The sequence below is a fragment of the Dicentrarchus labrax genome, unplaced genomic scaffold, assembly GCF_905237075.1.
Source record: "Dicentrarchus labrax unplaced genomic scaffold, dlabrax2021, whole genome shotgun sequence".
Classification (NCBI taxonomy): domain Eukaryota; kingdom Metazoa; phylum Chordata; class Actinopteri; family Moronidae; genus Dicentrarchus; species Dicentrarchus labrax.
In genome coordinates, this window is record NW_026136707.1 from 13,352,566 (window position 1) to 13,372,817 (window position 20,252).

Genomic DNA, 20,252 nt, shown 5'->3' on the forward strand with positions numbered 1-20,252 from the left:
TTAGTCTGCTCCAGCTGCCTGAACCACAGCACACAGAGAGAGCTGGAGAGAGAGAAAAAGGCACGGGACCTGTTAATACAACAGAAATGACTCACAGCCCCTACAGAGTGGATTGTACACTGGATTTAAGTGCTTGGAGTTGATGACACTAATTTATTTATTGTCGTTTGGTATTTTGTCTGGTGCCTAAATGCTGTCACTGGGCAAAATGCACTCCAGAGCAAAGTCCCGGAGTTGTGACAACTACCTGAGTATTAAGGTACGAGCTTAAAATATGTCCTGTGATGTTGCTCTTTCTGTGTGCTTTTCCATGTGTTTTAACTTAAATGTTTTTTTGTTTGTCTTCTGTATTTAGTGTATAGCTGGCTTCTTGGGAACCTTCAACGACTGTGTTGTGCATATGTTATTGTGCATATTCACAGGGATGGATGTTTTTGTCTCAGCTCGTAGACAGATGATATTTTGACTTCTTGCTCTGTAGCCAAAACATAGCAGGTAGCTTTTGATACATGCATAACGTGAGGGAGAAGGAAGGAAGAGTGTTTGTGCATTATATTATTTCTTGGTATGTTCTCATTCAGTTTCAGTAATTTCATGCCTTTATTTGCTTTCTTTTTTCCAGAAAGAAACTTAATACGCCACAGTAAATGTGTGTATGTTTGCATTCTCAGCAAAATGTTATCGGCTGCTGCTTTCGGATATTTGCCTGTTTGTAGTACTCTGTGATCACTTCGAAGGACATTGGGAGTGTAATTCCTCATTGATGGCCCCTAAACGAGTTCCTCATCTATTGAATAACAATTACAAATGAATATAATGAGTCTCTATGATTAATATACAAAATAGGTCTGCAGTCTTGACAGGGAGCTAAACTGGAATTGGAGACCAGAACTCATATTTCAAATCTTTAATGTATTTCTTCAGTGTATAAAGACATCAATGGATTTTAAATGAATGGTGGGCTTTTATCTGCAAGAAAAACAAAGAATGAAAACAAGATTTGATGAATGTGCTATCTATCTTTCTGGGGACAGTGAAATACACAACTTTGTATTCTCTCTGATAGTCAGTTTCCTTTATCGTCCTGCCACTTGTTTTGGTATGCACCCATGCTATATTTACCCTGCAGGGGTATCAACATACTTTGTTAGTCTCCTTTGTCTCTTCTGTCACTGCTCATCAATGCTCTGATTGGTTGAAGGACCTCCCTTCACTTTTTGTCTTCTTGATGGGCTTTCCTTTGTGTTAATGTGTGTGTGCTATACAGTGCAATATCTATAGGGTCAGTGAAGACTTTCAGGGCTTCTCAGGAACAATATCCTGTCAATGTTGTTTACATCCTGTAGAAAGAGTCATTAGTTTCCTACTGACTACATAAGTCAAGTCTTTCTGATAACCAGCGTGGGAATCTGTAAAATTGTTCCCAATACTCCATTAGCATACAGTTTGATTTTATCTTTAAAAAATTGCTGTCTCTTAGCTTGCATCTTTAGTTTTGTGTAATACTTTTTACAGTAACGAGGCACGCTTGATAAAATATGCAGACCTTACACTTTACAACATAGCCTGTGATTAGATTTTTCTCTTGGTCTCTCAATTTAGCCATGAATGTAAATGAAAGGAAAATTAAAAATAGTAACTTTTGTTGTAGACAAGTGGGTGGGCCAGTTTATCACCCCCAGACTTCCATTATTGTTGATCTCACTGTCACCTCACAGACCCAGCTGTGTTTGTCACACAATCAGTGTGGGCCTCTTGGGGTTAAAGTTTATCTGCTGAGATAACATTATAACATTTACTAAAGTGTAAATGAAGAGAGCTGAAGAGCATGCTCTGCAGTGTTCATACACAGAGATGTTTTTTTTGTGTGTGATGTATTTTTGATGCTTTAGATCTTATTCGTACAATGTTCAGATCTATTGTCTCTCCTCCCCTCATAAGATAGGATTTCTGTTGGTGCAGATCAAAAGCTGAATCAAACTGCAGGCTCGATGCTAAGGTCTCACTAGGCTCTTTTGTTGGCGTCCTGGCACCTGGCAGCGGGGCAGGTCTGAGCAACCTGTGGCCTTTGTCAGCTCGCTGCCTTTGAGGTTGTTAGTAGGTTGGTTAGTGAGCAGCCTGTATGGGGGCTCCAGGGCTCTCCTGTTACACTCCCCTGGTGGCTTCATGCTCCACTGGAGGTCTGGTAGGCAGTGCCTTTTGTGTCCCTGACCCACTAAATGTGTCAGTGACCACCTCTCGCTCACTCTCTCTCTGTCTCTGTAGGTCTCTCACTCTTTCTTTCTCTGTGATGCAGCGCTTTCCTCTTTTTTCCACCAATCTTCTTCCACTTTGCAGTGTGTGCTTTAGAAGGTGCTGTACTTTTAGAGTTACGAGCTAATGAAGCATTTCGCATATTTGATGTTTCTTATATAATTTACTTGAAAACACTAAAAAACACAAGACATAACAGCTCTTTCGTATCTTACAAACTTTAACTTAAATTGCAATGTTTATTCAGACTATTAACTCAGACATACCTTAATATTAAAGAGAATCAAACCTATATGTTCACCCATTTCATCGAGAGACAAAACCCCATTGTTTAGTTTACTCATTGGCTCTGTGCACCTTCTAAACAGCTGGTTTACTGACGGCATGGACTAAAGTGTCCCACCTGGAGCTTGAAGCCATTAATTACCACCTCAGTCTTCCATCACACTGGCGGCAGCTTACAAAGACCTGGTATCAGAAAGGGTGGGACTACCCAATCTGTTCCTGTCCTGGCTGAGGGTCTGAGGCTAGACATACACAACCATACACGCTGCATTCCTCTGTGGGTCAGAGCGGATGGGAAGCTCAACTCTGGTGGCTAAGCTCAGTCGTTCTGCTGAGACATGCAGATATGTCTCCCACTAGCCAGGTGACACAAAGCTTCTCATGCTTTCTGACAATGTGAAAGCTATACATGTTGTACCTTCTATGAGATATTATCTACAGGGATAATGTAATGTATATTTGCCACTACTCTGAATGTAAACATTGTGTTACGCAGCTATTGTTCAGATATGTGCAGTTTTTGTGTCCATATTGTAGCATTGAATTACCAATCAGATCTATGCTATGTTGCGAAGTTATTCTTCAAAACACTACCTCTGTCACCACTGCTGTTTTTTTCTGCCTTGGGAACCTGAAGAGAAACTTGCTGGGCTGTCCTAACTATGTAGTGAGGGCTTTCCTCCCATTGTTAGCGTTCCTCCAATAAAACACCATGTTATTCTTCTCCTCCCGGGTGCAACAGTGACTAATGCCCAGAGACATTTTTGTCTCACTAAAAGCAGGCTGACTGCTAATGGAGGTGGGCGTTTTGTTTCAGGGCACCAACACTGTACAGCACATACCACTTAGAGAGGCGGAGTGCACAATGAGTGCCTTGTAGTAGATTCGTGGCATGTGTACCAATGCACTGAACTGTACTCACTCTCCTCTAATTGATGGTGCTGAGCTGCTTAGATCAACAGGACAGATCCTACAAAGGGTGAATCATGGGCCGTCTGACAGGCTCAATTCACTTAAGCACAGGCAATCTCTTGATTTGTAGGCATCCTTTTTTTTTACACGCTTGTATTGTCATGTAAATGCAGCATGGACATTCAAGTAAAAGTTGTGAGGAGCTGCGTCTTCAACCCCCTGCGTTCTTCAATATGGTACACAGTTGTCATAGTGTGGGACTTTCCCTAGCATCGCTATCTATCTGTGTGGTTATCATTGGAGGCAGATGTCTCTCTTCCACTGTTGTGTTCCATTTGGGAAGGACAGATAGCTGAGGGATGTTTGGCCTTGGCGCTGACTGCTGAGAGGAAGGTCATAGCCTGAACCGTGAACATAAGTACAAGACCAGGTCAACCTCATAAAGGACTGCTGTAATCCCAGATGTAGACTACAAAAGTTGTAGCTAACAGTATGGGACATGTCATCTGTTCTGGTGGGGACAGGTGATGCTGGTCTCGGTCATGCAGGGGTCAGATAATACTCAGCAATGACATATTGTTATTGGTGGGTAACACTGCACCATCCCGGCCACAACTGGAGTCCAGTCTGGACTTTCCAGTTCTGCTGTTTGTGTCCGCTGACAGTGACGTCACTCCCACCAGGTGTTTCCCCTCTATCTGATGGAAAGACCATCATGGCTGACATTTCCTGTCATGTTCAAACTTCCTGGCTAAGTGGGATCATGCTCAGTACTCATGTGCAACCATATGTTTATCTAGCTGAAATACATGTACAGTAAGCAGATACTTTGTTATTTGGTCATAGTTGTGATATTTTAAGCCATGCTAGCGATGCGACTCTTAAGAATTGTTGTGTTGGTCGGCCGGTTGTTCTGTCCCACCACTTTGGACCAGCCTGTAATATCTCAACAATTTAATGGATTACCATGACATTTTGTAGACATGCAGGGGTCCTAGAGGTTTTTGTAATCCCCTAAATTTTCTTCAAATGCCACCAGCAGGCTGACATTTCTGGCTTTTAGTGAAATACCCTGACAGCTATGGGATTGATTGCCATAACATTTGTTAGGAAATTTCCATCAGCCTGAGCTTTATTTTGTGTTTACTGCCAATTCAAATGTCAATATAAATGCTAGCATGCTAACATGCCAAACTATGATGGTGTACATGGCAAACATGATATCTGCGAAACATCAGCACGTTTGCATTGTCACTGTGAGCATGTTAGCATGCTAAATCTTACAGCCCATGTACAGCCTCACGAAGGCAGTATGGCTGTAGATTCCTGGTGTTGTTTAGATTTCACTTCTTTGCATTTCAATTGCTGCTCCCATGTAAATATAGCATATGTTCTAATGTTGCTTTGTCTTGGGAAAAGGGGCCTGTGATGTGGCCATCAGCCATCTTGTCACCATAAGACATTCAGCACAAGCTTCACCTGATAAAAGATATCCAACCTAATCCAGCTCTTTTTTTTCTTTCAGGACGCTGAGTCTTTGGACAACTGTATCCAGAGCACCTTGTCGGCCCTGTACCGACCCTTCACCGCCACCGCTGCGACAGTCCTGTGGCAGCTCTTCAGTGTGGTGGAAAGGCAGTACCGAGGAGACGGCCTCCGCTGCCTCATTGACTTCCTGCTTCCTGCCAAGACGATCCTGCAGATCATCCAACAAGAAACCTGTGTGAGTTGTTGTTAGACGTGCACATGAGGTTAAATTGAGGAATCCGTTAATGCCTTTTGTGATTTATTTTAGATTTCATTTTGAGTTACAACATAGTCAGAGATTTACCCGGTACTAACCTTAGTGATTTCCTGTAGGACTATTGGATGTTTGATCTCATTTTTGGCCTTCAATCAGTTGGAAATAAAAGGTTGAGAGAGGGGTAGTGAGGACACAACAAGAAAAAAAGACTGCAAGCCTCACTAAAACATGTTTCTGTGTGTCAGGCCATGTAACTCATGTACTTCCCTAAACACTTAAAACATCTAGAAAGATAAGCAAAGTGAAATGTTGTGATGTTGATGACAAAAGAATGTGAGAACAGTGCTGCTGAGTGTGAATATCTTTGCTGAGTGGGAAGGGGGAGCATCAGACTGAGACAGAGTTGATTATTGTTCAGAAAACAAGCTGAAAAGCAGCCATCCTTCTCTGAATAGGGAAACTGTGGTCTGTTTGAGAGGCTGCCATGGACTCTAGGGTCCAAAGTGAAATTCAGTATTCTCTCTCACAAGCTTTGATTGCTGTGGGTTAGAGCGCTACGACCAAAGCACTGAAACTTTATTCCTCTGTATTCATCTCCGCTGTGATTACACTGTGACGATAGCCATAGAGCAATAGTTTCACCTAAGCCTAGCCCCTGAGAACAGCTTGCCGTGCATGAGAGTCTTTGTATTGCAGGCAATATGAGAGGCTTCAGAGGAAGATCACATCCTCAGTCTTTGTCTTGACATTCATAAGAGATAAAAAAAAGCCAACCCTTGAGCACAGTGTCTTTGCTATAAGGGTCTGTTTTTATTCTGTCACAGTGGAGATTTGTGTTGTGGTTGCTATGAAACCAGGCCTGATCAGACAGGTTTTCTTCTTTAGTCGAATGATCGCTGACAGTGATTCATTCAGTGCGTCCCATGAAAACAACTTGCCTCTCCATTAAAGTTAAACATGTGTTTGAACACAGCTTTGCAGATGTCAGTCGAAATGATGCAAGTCGTACCACAGCTGAGCCATGACACAGAGATTATAATAATCTTTTATGGAAGGGGGTATTGACTGACTTCTGTGCTTTCTCTCAGGTGAGGTTCAGAGGACTGCTGTTCTATCATGAGGGGTGGCCTCTCTGCATCCACGAAAAAGTCATCCTGCAGCTTGCCCCTCTGCACAAAGTGAGACTAAAGCAAGGAGACTTCTACCTTCAGATAGTTCCTTTAGGCCGCAAGACTGCCAAGCTAGTCATAAAATGTTTGTCGGCCAGTGGGCAGGCCATTACAGAAATCCCCATCGCAGAGAGCATGTATGGCAGCGTCTTCACGGCTGAGTTCTTGCAGAATGTAACACGTGACCGAAACCTGCACCCACTACAGAACTGTCTGCTTACCACTGGTACGGCTGTGTACAGGACGCCGTGGAAGAACGTGGTCAACCCACTGTTTGTCAGCAGCACGTCGGACGCCATCATGCAAGCACGCTGCAGCAGGGGTGGCTTCCGCGGCCATCTCAGCACCTGCAGCACCAGCGGATCCACAGGGACTCTGGACAGCCACCGCAGCTCCAGAGAGTCCCTGCACTCTCAGGGAGCTGACTCCATCTTCTCTGAGCCCACCTCCCCAAACAGAAACCACATGGACTCCAGCTGTGAGACCCACGGTGTCAGTGCATCGAACACTGCTACACCCATCATTAAAATCGAAAGATCCGCTGAAGAGTGTGGGATCGGACAAGGGAGTGAGGATAGTGGTGGCAGGGAGAGAGGACCAGGGTCCAAAATGCTCTCTTTTAGTACGGACCTCAGTAACCCAGGCCTTCGACGCCGCCTCCCAAGGGACTCTGTAGCCTTTGAGAGCAGGAGGCTTTTCAGGAAATCTTACATGGAGGCCCTGCAGAACCCCATGAGCCTTGGGTCCAGCTCTGAATCCATCCTGGAGGAAAGCCCAGAGCACAGTGCTGGCTTAAGAGAGAGAACATTAACACCAGGCAGCAGCCCCGATACCCGGACCTCCTCCAGAGAACTCTTATCTCGGAGGCTGGGTAGCCGGGGATGGCTCAGTGGGGATGACTCTAGGCCCAGCACACCTTTACTTTACTTACAGAGGGGGTTGAGGAGTGCGGAGAGACGGGCAGAAAGGCGTTCAAAGTCACTGGAGAGAACTAACAAGGCAGGCCAGGTTAAAGGCCACCGGGAACGATCCTCTTCTGGAGGCTCAGTGAGCATCTCCCCCAAAAAGCTGATGAATGGCTACACTCTTCGTTTTGGGAAGCTGGATATAGAGGCAGCTTTTCCTGGTTCTGAGAGGAGAAGCAGCAAAGAGGAGCCAGGTATGTGATACTGATTTAACTGTTTCAACCCTTTGCTGCAATAAATATATCACACATAAGTTACTCTTAATCATATTACAGGCCACTGCCTTGTCTGTTTACCATCAATAGAAAGTACCTAAATACCTTTACTCAAGCACTTTACTTAAATACAGTTTTGAGATACTTGATTCTTCTACTCAGCTACATTTCAGGTAAAAATTGTGCTTTTTACTCACTGCACTTATTTCACAGCTGTAGTTACTACTTTGCAGATATGACAAAACATATGAACACCAATAGTATTTACAGTACTAAGCAGATCAAAAATAATAAATAAAAAAATAACAATCACATATCACTGCATCCTTCATAATTAACCTATTATACAATATGTATATTATTTACAGTATTAGGGCCCATTTACAGTATTTCTTGTGTAGCCAAAGCCTGGCATAGTTTCTTCCTCAGTACCACAGACCCCAACTTTGGCTGTTACATCACTGAGTACAGGGTGACATGTTCCTTCATTACAATGGCACTGTGGTTTATTTTAACCCCATATCCACCATGCTGTTGCCATAAATACTCATTACACTATCTGAAATTAGTCCCCAGTAAATGCACTATTTCTAATGTTTGAGCAACGTTTACTAAAAGCTGTTTTTAGAGATTGCTTGGCTTTAAAAAAAAAAAAAATATATATTTGTTAATGCAAGTTTGTTGTTGTTTTAAGCAGTACTTTAGTAGGAATGAGCGGGCTTTGGGTTTAGTGCCACAGACATAAGGGAAGGCAGAAGGTATTGAGAGACAGATTTACACAATGTTGGTTTTGGACTTAAATGGGATTTGTTGACAATAAAAAAATATAGAATAATATCAGCCTTATCCTTAAAGTAAGTGATTTTAATACTTCCTCCTCTAGGCCTATACAGTTTTTTTTAGTGGTGGTTAAAAATCAGTATAGTATATGTGAAAACTGATGTATTATGTGTATAAACAAATTTCTTTTAGTATCATGCTCTTTTACAGAACCTTAAACTTCTTCAGTATTGACAAACCGGGTTTTGTCGAACACTGGTTGGGTCATCATGACAGTCCATGGCTCATCATTTCTCGTTCATCAAACAACACAACCTAAGGGTGTGCAAGTTTCGATCTTAATAGCTAGATAATGGCGGTGTATAATCATACCCTGCAGCAGGACTGGTTACAACAGTTCATCAGGTGGATGCAGTTGGAGACAGCTCATAACTCTGAAGCATTTAAGCTGTCAATGGTGACAGATTGCCTTTCAAAACCCCTGTGTATTCTTTGGCACGTTCAGGCGACAGGTATAGCCCTACCCTGGAAACAGAACTTTAGTCACAACCCTGTGTTTTCTTTGCCGCTGTCGGCTTGTTTTCGTTTGTATGTGTATGTTGGTTCATACAGGGTAGCTAAGGAAAGCGGCAATGTGAGAGTACCACCAAGGGAATCATGCTGTTTTTAGAAAACACAGTTTCTTCCGTGAATTGAAATGAGAGATGAACACTGGCTGTGTTTATTTAAATCTCTGAATCTAACCCTGGACAATGCCAGACCGTAGCTGAGTCTGTTAAGTACTGATTTTAAAAATAAAGGGCGATCATGTTCATTTAACACCACTCAGCAAATATACAGTAGTTAAATCACATCACTGTTACGTTCCTGAGATTACCTCAGAGGGGATTGTGTTTCAGCTGTTGCAAAGCAGGTTTCCCACAACGACATTTCAAAGGCAACAAAGGATCCTGTAAACCCTGTAAACCAACCACAGGGACCCCAGCATCCCACAATGAGATGACCCTACAGTGTTTTTGGGGCTGGGGGCTGCGCTGATCCCAGATGGGTTGCCTCATTTACAAAAGTTTCCTTTGTGAATCAATCAGCCACTAGGGATCCACGAAAAAAGCCTTTCAAACTGATGCCTCTGTCTTTGGAGAGTCCATTCAGTCCAGAAACACAAGACCTAACTTGCACTAGTCACACCACTCTGAAAAAATGCACCAGAAAGGTTGAATTACTATGAACCAGAAAACGATCTACTATCTAGTACTAGCAATATCAGAACACATCCACTGTGATTTACTTGAGCACTAATTTGCAGTTCCAGCAACCACTGCAGATTTACCCTCTTTGATAGTTTAAAAATGTGTCCCGCAGACTACACAAAAAAACGACTTTCACACAGGACAATACTCAGGAGGATTTACTCTACGTTTGTCACTTCCTCTGAAAACAAAGCAATTTAGGAAACATGCAGCAAACACAAGCCTGGCCACACAGTCGCACAGGAAATGCACCGACTGTTTGAAGACAATAGAGGCTGAGCTAGGAGGGTTTACTGTCACAGAACGGAGCAGGACAATACAAGAGGCCTCATACTGTTTAAAAAGTCAACACACAACAGGTGTCCATCAGACACAGATCCATAACCGCAGATCTATGTGCAGAGTTGGTTAAGTAATGGCCTGTCATGGTTTTATGTTTATTCTCAGGCCTATTAATGGAAGGAACTAGTTCACTAGTAGACATAAGAGTATACCAGATATAAAATAAATGATAATGAATAAATGAATCTGACATTTATTTATTTTAATCGATTTCCCAGTCCAAAGCGACTGTATTCAGTTTACTATGAAGTATGACGGAGAATTTCTGGCATTTTGGCTTGAAAAAATTGAAAATGATTGATTGGTTATCAAATTTACCCATTAATGTTTTGTCGTTCAACTAATTAATTAAGTAATTGTTGCAGCTCTACTGTATCCTGTGCATATTGTGCTGTCAATTTTACCCCAGTTGTTGACGTTCTTCCTTGGTCAAGGCACATTGAATCCAGTCAGGTATACAGAGATATGTGATGATTTGCACACTGTTTCGCTGCCTCAGGAATAGGATCAAGTCTATTAACCGTGGTAGAACTTGGGAATGTCAGGAGCAGCATTCCTATAAACAGAGCCTTGAGGTATGAAAGGCTGAAGAGGAGGATTTCAAAATATGAGAGTCTAACAATGGCACAGTTAGCCATGAGTCAGGCTGACTAAACACCTGGTCTCCATGATGAGTCAGTGTGAACTCATCTATCGCCCCACTAATACACACTTGTTTCATGAGGTGTTACCATTAGGTAACAAAGGACTGAGGTGAAAGGAAGCTTGTAATTTCTTTTGCTTGTGCTGTATTTTAGTAAAATTATTGTTTAGTAAATGTTGCTTAGACACTCTACCAGATTTGTGCTCACTATTTATAATCATTTCGACAGGAAAGTGTGATGACACCATCGGCAGCGAGAGCAGGCGGCACAGGCATAGTGGAGAAGAGTCACACAGTCCTAAAGCTGCCAATGGGACGGCTATCAGGCTGGCTTCAGTGTCAAGCTCTTCCTATGAGAGTCGCCTATCCCTGCCCACGCTGGTGTCAGAGGTCAATCAAGAGCTGCTCACATCGGGTGCTGTGATCTTGCCAGGTAGGGGACACAGCTGATATCAACCTCTTTTATTTTGACCCAACAGTTTGTCTTATAGGTATGTTAAGCACAGTAGTTAATAGTCTTACTGCATCATGTTTCACTCACACATTGAATATATAAATCATCTCTTTTCAGTGTTTTTTGAATGTGAATTCCTTATTGTTAAAGATCAACATCATTTAACAATAACCTAACATATTTGCATTGATTATTAACTACTATTATCAGTGATAATCATTATAATTTTGTTATTAAATTCGTAATATCACATGTTGCTGGAAAATAGTAAAATGGTCTTTTGTGTGAATTTTGAGTTTCTACAATATTAGTTGCTTATTTCTGGATAATACTGTACTGTGTTTACTGTGTGGAAAAAGGCTGAAATACAAACCTGGATGTTCTTTTATCAGGATATTGGTTTGCCCCTTCTTTTTTCATTTAATAGATATTTTAGTTTAAGTACTTTTCTTGCTCTAAGCAACATTAGTTTCTTGTCTTCATTTAGAGGCTAACTTTGACATGATAATGCCAAACAGCTTAAAGCTTAAACATTCTTGACCTAAAGAGTGATAGTAGACATGTGAGTGCTAAGTGAAGACCCCCTGCCCACGTTCTCTCTTCCAGGAAACAGAGATCGCAGTGGGAGGGCAGTGCTGCAGGTGTGCACGAGAGCTCAGGTGTGGGCTAGTGAGAGTTGCACGGTCAATGACCTCACCTGTTTACTGGGCTACTATTACTCTACGCTGCGGTAAGTCACGCATACTCAGGTTTTTTGTTTTTTTCCAGAACAACTTTCACACCTGTCCCTTAACACCCGAGGTAAACGTGACTAGCGTCTCATGCAGACTGTGTTAACACATTTTACAGTTTTCCAATATTCCTTTACACTGCAGCTGTTATTCAGAGCTTATAGAGAAATAATATTTCACTATTGTCAAGTTACACTTTATGTGATTGTACATTAGTTTTTTTTGTAAAGCAGTGTAAAATAAATGTGTTACATCAACGTATTTCAAAGGTAATTTAAATTGTTGGACTTCTGTGTTCAGGTTTTCCTTATTTATCAGACAGTATCAATCTCTAAGCTTATACAAAATATAGTATAAGCAATGAACTGTCTGTCTCAGAAAGCACACTGATTGTAATACTTCGGTTTCAGGAAAGAAAGGAGTGATCAAGGTCTATCTGTTATAATAGACAGCAGGAGGCAGCAGCCTGTTCCAGCTCTGTTGTCATCTCTGTCTGAATTGCAGGTGAGCCCGCAGTGGAAAATATGTAATTACACTGAAACACACGCCCAAAGAGTTTTCAGGCCCTGCTAAATCTTTGTTGTCTTCTGAGCTGTAATGCTATGTCTCTGGCGGAGTTATTACACTATAGCATTCCTTACACATTTCTTATTGTTTGACCTCTCAGTGTCTGACACTGTTTGGTTTTTTAAAGAGGCACACCTTTGAATTTGTAGTGACTGCAGTTCCAAGAAATTTTTCTGAAAAAGGTTGGCCTCAGGGCTCTTGTGGGGAAGCCTGTGCTTACTTGTCTGTTTTTAACCACACACTGGGAGAGGGCTGGCTGCAGCCAACCTGCAAGAGACATATCATCATGTTATGATGATGAGTTTTTCACTGATGTAAGGACGATAATTCTCTAAACCACAACACATACATTATATGTCACTTTAAATATGCATTTTACATTGTTTAGCTGTATTATAATTTATTTTTTTCATTTTAAGTGATCAAAATTGCTTGTGCACGTTTTTCTCAGGCATTACTACCAAATGCACTTTACTCGGTTCTCTTCCTGGTGGACAAGGAGGCAGCCGCCAAACCTGAGAGAGACATCAATGTACAGGTAAATAGAGACTTAATAAAGAGGTATTTTAAATAATGTGTTGTATTCATGTTGTTGATTGCAAAATCTATGGGCTAAATCTGGGTTGAGATTTGATGAATTCCTATCTAATCTCATCGCTATAGGCCATGATGACACAGATTGGAGGTGAGCAAGAATTGCCATGTGGGTAGTTAATGTTACGGTAGCTTTGATGCGGGACAACAGATACACTCAACCTGAGATCTGAGTGGGAGTTTGTGTTTTTTTCTCACAGACAGAAACGTTGTCATCTCTGAAAGCCCTGCTGAAGCACATCGACCAAACCCAGCTCACACGAGACCTGGAGGGCACCTTCCACTACGACCACAACCACTGGATCCACTTCAGGCAGGTGGGTGTAACTGAGGTGGCTGGACTGTAGCCAACAATATAAACGCATTTGTACATTTACGAGGCGAGGGTGGGGATACCTTTCGAAATATAGATTATTTTAGTTCACACTGTTAGATGCTTGTTGTTGAAAAGAAGAAAAGACAATTATATTACTTGTTGTTTTGCCAAAGTTGGGTAGAGATATAAATAGCTTCTCTTGGCAGGTTGAAATGGTGAGGGGCTCCAGCTATTGCCGATGTTCTAACTCTTTTAGTGCTAATAATCTCCCTCCATCTCTTTTTCTCTCTCACACAGAAAACTGAACCATTTGCGAGGAGTTGTAGCGCAGCCATCTCCTCCCTTCAGGAGTCTATCAGCACACTGAGCAACAGCGGCAACCTGAAGACCTCTAAGGTCAGACCCACCCCCTACACGCAGTCTGGCTTACTGATTTATGTGTCTCCACTGACACACAATAGCTCTCTGCTGGCCTCTTTCCTCCTAACTGGAGTAAACAGTTCAGCAGTTTGTTTTATGGTTAACTTCCATGATCTCTGTGCCTGTTGAAATCAATAACTTAGACAGGATTTTGTTTTGAGTTTGAAACACCCCACTTCATTTGTGATGACATCCACTTTGAAAATGTATTCACTCATTTGATTTTATTTACTTTTGTGGTTCAGGAGGTGTCTGAGGTGATGGAACAGCAGAGGCATCTCATGAAGTGTGTACTAGATGACACGCGCCTAAACAGACTGCGACTAGAAGGAGGCACTGTCCTCGCCCGCATCAGGAAGGAAGAGGCCTGTGATAATGAAAACTACAGGTACTGCAGGGTGGCTTCTTAACCACACGACAACGGCCAATATAAGTGATAGTGATACTAAAATAAACCTGTTTCACCCTGTTATTGTTTTCTTTGTTCACTTAGAGATGCTGTAGATATGTTGAATGCACGGTACAACCAAGTAGATGAAGAAGTCCATAAGCTTGTGATCCTATCCAACAAGTCTCAGAAAGAGTTAGAGAGCCTGCTGGAGGTGCGCAAGTTTGAGGAGCAAACACAACAGGTAAACGTAAACAATTTCACTGCTGCTTTTCCTCTCTCTCTCTCTCTCTCTCTCTCTCTCTCTCTCTCTCTCTCTCTCTCTCTCTCTCTCTCTCTCTCTCTCTCTCTCGATTGACAAAATGGGACACTCACATCAATAAACAATCCCCTTCTCTTTCCAGATCAAACTGTGGTTCAGTGGAGAGGGAGAGAAGCAACTCACACCTTTGGAATCGCTAACTCTGTCTGCGGCCAAAATTAAGGAGATGAGAGAGAGCTTGGAGCAGTTTTTGCAGGAGTCAGTGGTAAATAGTGCCATACTTTTTTCTAGATTCCTCATGGACCATCTCCTATGTATAATTTAATTTTTAAAAGACAAGCATGGCTAAGTTGATCTGTTTTGTCCTTATCCTGACAGCACCAGCAGAGGCATGGCCTACAGCTGGTGAAAGAGTCTCCAGAGTCCCTTCCAGGTTCTGTTCTCCTGGACTTTAAGCAACATCTGGGCTCCATATTAAGCAGAGTGGAGAAGAGGAAGGCCCAAATAGACATCCTAACCCACCTGTATGAATTCTATGACTCAGTAAGTATTAAAAATGTATGTTAATATCCTGTCAGAAGTTATGTTACATTTTACTTGAGCATATACTTTAAAACAGAGAACTTTACAAGGAGTATGACAGCATACAAGACTGTAAGGGTTATGACTAAAAGTCCTATCCTAAAAGTTGCACAATTTATTATCATGCACAATACTTGCATAATAACTGCATAACTCCTTCATGACTGAAAACCATGTCTCTCTCCAACTATGATGAAAAAAAAATAGAAGATTAATCACTTTTTATAAATCTGTAGGCTAACCAGTGGATGGACCACTGCCAGGACTATTTCCATCAGCTGAGTCTGGACAATACAGGTATCAGACTTTCTTCATCTGTGGTACAGATCCTGCAGGATTACTACACAGAGGCATCCAAGTTCTCCATGGACAACTTCAGCACCCTCAATGACATGGTGCTCTCCCTGGAGAGTCCTCAGCAGCTGCAGCAGTGGAACACAGTGTGGCACAAATGTCAGCAGACCAAACAGCAGTTGGAAGAGACTTTGGCCGGAGCCAAGACAGCAGCCCCGAACCCCACAGCCGCTGATACACCAGCTTCTTTGAAGACTGCAGAAAGTCAGTTTGCCAGTACAGAACAGCATGGAGCGAATGCATGTGCGCTTTTACCTGGGGCGATTACACCATTAACTTTTGAGGACAACAAGCCTCACTCTGCTGGGCCTTTCTCTAAGAGCCCCAGCAGTTCAATCTCCTCCTCCTCACACTTCATTTTCCCCACCGACTGTGACAGCAAACTGAGGCAGAGTCCATCCACGTTTGACGACACGGACAGCGACTGCACCATCGACTCGACCATCTCCTGCCACTCGGAGCCCGTCTACTCCGGGGCCGCCCGCCTCCGCAAGCAGCCAATGAAGAAGATCATGAAGAAGACCATGAGCTATGAGCTGAGTCCAAGGGACAGTGGTCACTCCGATGTCAGTCACATTCATGGCTACACCGGTGTGTACATCAAGGGTTTGGAGGTGGCTAATAACGTGTCTGCAGAGAAGAAACTGCAGAGACCAGATGTGACGAGCCCCGCGTTGGGGCGCAGCCGCAGCATGTCCACACCCACCAGGGTCCACAATAGACGCAGTGACGGAGATGGCAAGAAACAGAGCAGGTGAAAGAGTGATCCACTAAACACAAACTGGGATATTACTTTGCATGTATGTTTTATTAAAACAATGTGTATATATATGTATATAGAGCATGAACACTTCATGAAATTCATGTCTTATTTGTGAGTAAAATCACCCTTTGTCTTCAGTCCTTCTCAACTGCTATACAAACTGTGCTGATTTATTGGAGTGGTTTAAAATCCCACAAAATGTTAACTGTTTGAAATCGATCACATACACACATATCTTTATACAAACAGTCTTGTGAAGCTTTTTTGATAAATATGGTTCAGTTGTAGTCAAAGTCCCTTCCTTTTGCTACTTCTGTTATTTTGTCTACCCCCAGATCTATTATGTCTAAGTTATAGTCATATTTTTATTAATATGGTGATAATGTGGTCTTCATACTGATTAGGGCCGCATCTAATACTTTGATTATTGATTACTGGTAGTTTGTTACCCATTTAGACTATATTGTATGAAAGCTATGAAAAATACCCATCACATTTTCCCAAGATGACATCTTTAGATTGCTTATTCTGTATCACAACCCAAAACCCCAAAATATTAATTTAAAATGAAATTATGTTGAGAAAATCCTGGATTTTTGCTTGATGAATGACGAATCGATTACTCGATCGCCAAAACTAAACAATTTATTACCTAAAGTTTATTTGGTATTATATTTATCATTATACCAATGCACTGTAGATAACATGAATACTCTTAGTCTCAAACCATATCATGTCTTTTTGTTCACCAGTAAAGTGCAGCACATCATGGATGAGATGATTTCCACAGAGAGAGAGTACGTTCGCTCTCTCAGCTACATCATTGAGCACTATTTCCCCGAGATGGAGCGCCTGGACTTGCCCCAGGACCTGCGGGGGAAGCGCAGCATAATTTTCGGGAATGTGGAGAAACTTTGGGACTTCCACAGTCAGTACTTCCTGAAGGACCTGGAGTCATGCGCCCACTCCCCACTGTCCATCAGTAGCTGTTTTCTCAGACACGTGAGTTCAGACAGTCAGTCGATGTGCCCTGAAGCAACTCACTGACAGCTTAAGAACAACACTCAGGTCCAGTGTCTCCTAATAACAGTGACTGTAATTATGTGTTGACCCGTAGTTAGTGACTTTTTCCAAAACAACTTAGGACACAATATTTTTAGTGTGTCAAGATTATACTATCACACACGTTATATATAGAATAAAATTGATGGAGGAACTCATAAATTACATTTACAGTTGTAATTCGTAGTGTTTTGCATACTGAAATGTCTGCATAGTTTTTACTGTAGTCAGTGTTGTAACTTGTTAATCTTGTGTGCAGGAGGATCAGTTTGGAATGTATGCTCTGTACAGCAAGAATAAGCCCCAGTCGGACACTCTGCTCAGCAGCCATGGGAACGAATTCTTTAAGGTGCGTCTGGAAACTCTGGTTACATCTCTCACAATGGTCAGGTCCCAGAGTCAAAATTTAAAATAAATTCAAAATGAAAACATGATGACTTGGTCATACACTAAATGGATCACAAAAATATATACACATTTACATGACCAATATTGATGGAAGATTTTAGCTAATCACATATCTACTGGATTATATGACTGCACTAAATTATAAGAAATTATTAGGTAGAGAAATGCAAAAAAATTTAAGAAGGTCCAACTTACTTCTTACGTTCTTTCTCAGCAGATGAATCTGCTCAGTGCCACACAGTTCATATCCTTGTCACAATACTTAATCAAGCATGTGTAAGGAATCCATGTTTGATTATGTTGAAAAATGAATTATCGGCTGATGTATTCATTTAAACTATTAGCAATATTGATATTAAATACATACTAAAATAATGAGTATCGGTCGGGCTCTAAACATATCCAACACTCAACACAGGTGCTCTGAATCAACACCAATCAGCTAATAGTTAATAAACAGTAAACAAGAAAACAGGATTGACCTACAATTTGCATGACGCACCAAAAAGACTGTTGATTTGTAGAAAAATCACTAATGCCATAGCAATGCTTACTGTGCCTCTATCTAGAATAAGCAGCTGGAGCTCGGAGACAAGATGGACTTGGCGTCCTACTTGCTTAAGCCCATCCAGAGGATGAGTAAATATGCACTGTTGCTCAAAGACCTGATCAAAGAGTGCAGTCAATCCCAGGAGCAGGAACTGAGTGACCTCCGCACTGCAGAGGAGATGGTCAAGTTTCAGCTTCGCCATGGCAACGACTTGCTGGCTATGGATGCTATACGGGGCTGTGATGTAAGTAGTATTGCATGAGCACATGATGTTGCTGCTATAGTGAATATTTTCATGTCAGCATACATCAGTGCCAAATACTATTTAACATTACTTAAAGACAATCTGGCAAGACAGAGGTCATTAACACTATTTTTGAATACGAGGTCATCTTGTTATGTGTTCAGCAGAGTGAGGTCAGAATCCCTCCAGGAATTGTATTGTTCTCTCTGACGCATGTGAACGGTCGTGCTTCCTCTCCAGGTGAACCTAAAAGAGCAGGGTCAACTGCGCTGCCAGGATGAGTTCATAGTCTGGTGTGGACGGAGGAAATACCTCCGCCACGTCTTCTTGTTTGAAGACCTTATCCTCTTCAGCAAGACCAAAAAGATCGAAGGAGGATACGACATTTACATCTATAAACAATCCTTCAAAGTAAGAATTTATTGTTTGAGGAGGTTTTTTGTCAGTTTCTGCTATACACTGCTTGTATAATGTCAGTAAATGTAATATTTTTTTTTTCCAATTATTTTCTATTTAGACCGCAGAGATAGGTATGACTGAAAATGTTGGCGACAGCGGCCTGCGTTTTGAGATTTGGTTTCGTCGGAGAAAGTCACAGGATACCTTCATACTCCAAGCCAGCTCCGCAGAGGTCAAGGCTGTCTGGACAGCTATCATAGGGAAGATTCTGTGGAGGCAGGCGCTCAGAAACAGAGGTGATTTCAATTGTTGTTCTGATTATTAATTCATCAACATTCAGAGGAGGTTATGTCATTAAAGATTTACATGTCTGGATTCTAGCTTTGCGCATGCAGGAGATGGTGTCCATGGGGATTGGAAGCAAGCCTTTCATGGATATCAAGCCAAGTGATGCTGCTATCAGTGACAGAGCCATTGACTATATCATGAAGGGGTCAGGTGAGCTTGTCTCATACACATTATGTATGTGTTTGTTATTTCTCTCCCTTTTTCTCTGACTCCCCCCCTCTCTCCAGTCTGTTGCATCTTCACTCACCTTGTAATTATGCAGACAGAAAACATTTTTCTCTTTGCTGAAACCACAAAAACTTGGCTGTTTTGAATGTAAACAGGTGTTTGAATGTAAGCCGTATTTGAAGTGTTATCCAAGCTGCACTCATATGCAGTCATTACAACCGCAGTAAACTATTTTACATGACTCCTCTTTTCATGGAGATGCTGTAAAAAAAAGATTCATGCCCTAATTATGATCATTAACAACCACAGGAATTTGCATATATTCTTGTCACTTTTCATCCCTCTTGTGATCTCACAGCTCACTGTGTTTGTCTCTACCCACAGAGTCTAGGACCAGGGCGTCTATCGCGGTGCCTTCGTTTGAACACGCCACTTCGTTCAAGAGACCTCACTCCACTATCTCCAACAGCAGCACTTCATCCTCCAGCAGCCAGTCATCCTCCTCCCTGCTGGGCTCGCTCAATCTTCATCTTTACTCCTCACCCTCTCACCCACACACACATCCATACCCAATGACCAGTGTTCCCTCCTTTGCCCAGTGGCCCTACGACTGCATAGAGGAGGATGAGCTGGAGCAGGACACCGGTAGCCAGCCCTCCATGAGTGAGTGGAAATTTTCCTGCTGTAGAAACCATAAGGCCCATAAGTTAAAGAATGTCAGCGAATGTAGGCAGCTGTGATTATTTTGATTATTAAAAAGTTACAGATACAGAACAATTCTGGGTAAATGTAAGCACAACCACTATAGTTACTATTGGTTGTCTTTTAACTTTCTGGGGGGAACTTTGGTACATTACCAGCAGCTCATTTGTGCTTTATCCCAAGTATTTTCTGAGCAAGAAAATAAATGAAGCAAAGATAAACACTATTAAAATTGAGAAGTGCTTCAAGGTAAAACAACGAGCTATAGTGATAAAATGATACAACAGCAATGATTAAACAGGGAAAAAATATATACAGTGTCTTCTTTGCTGCTACCACTAGGAGTTGCCAAAGTCTGAACATTTCATATGCCACTTAAAGG

General features: G+C 42.0%; 1 protein-coding gene across 2 annotated transcripts in view; it reads left to right on the forward strand.

Annotated features, from left to right (window-relative positions):
- Nucleotides 1-20,252, forward strand: part of zgc:158766 (uncharacterized protein LOC100009641 homolog) — a 23,061-nt gene continuing 2,809 nt past the window's right edge. The window contains exons 1-21 of one of the 2 annotated variants that reach the window (XM_051406790.1): nt 1-259; nt 4,976-5,173; nt 6,283-7,522; nt 10,788-10,991; nt 11,619-11,742; nt 12,154-12,247; nt 12,762-12,848; nt 13,105-13,221; nt 13,518-13,616; nt 13,886-14,028; nt 14,134-14,272; nt 14,433-14,555; nt 14,669-14,833; nt 15,109-15,980; nt 16,742-16,991; nt 17,311-17,400; nt 18,029-18,253; nt 18,494-18,664; nt 18,771-18,948; nt 19,034-19,150; nt 19,553-19,831. In XM_051406790.1, the coding sequence (XP_051262750.1) occupies nt 191-259; nt 4,976-5,173; nt 6,283-7,522; nt 10,788-10,991; nt 11,619-11,742; nt 12,154-12,247; nt 12,762-12,848; nt 13,105-13,221; nt 13,518-13,616; nt 13,886-14,028; nt 14,134-14,272; nt 14,433-14,555; nt 14,669-14,833; nt 15,109-15,980; nt 16,742-16,991; nt 17,311-17,400; nt 18,029-18,253; nt 18,494-18,664; nt 18,771-18,948; nt 19,034-19,150; nt 19,553-19,831 (4,984 nt within the window). In that variant the 5' untranslated portion in view covers nt 1-190. The remainder of the gene's footprint in view (nt 260-4,975; nt 5,174-6,282; nt 7,523-10,787; nt 10,992-11,618; nt 11,743-12,153; nt 12,248-12,761; nt 12,849-13,104; nt 13,222-13,517; nt 13,617-13,885; nt 14,029-14,133; nt 14,273-14,432; nt 14,556-14,668; nt 14,834-15,108; nt 15,981-16,741; nt 16,992-17,310; nt 17,401-18,028; nt 18,254-18,493; nt 18,665-18,770; nt 18,949-19,033; nt 19,151-19,552; nt 19,832-20,252) is intronic. The other variant, XM_051406789.1, reaches the window with a different exon arrangement.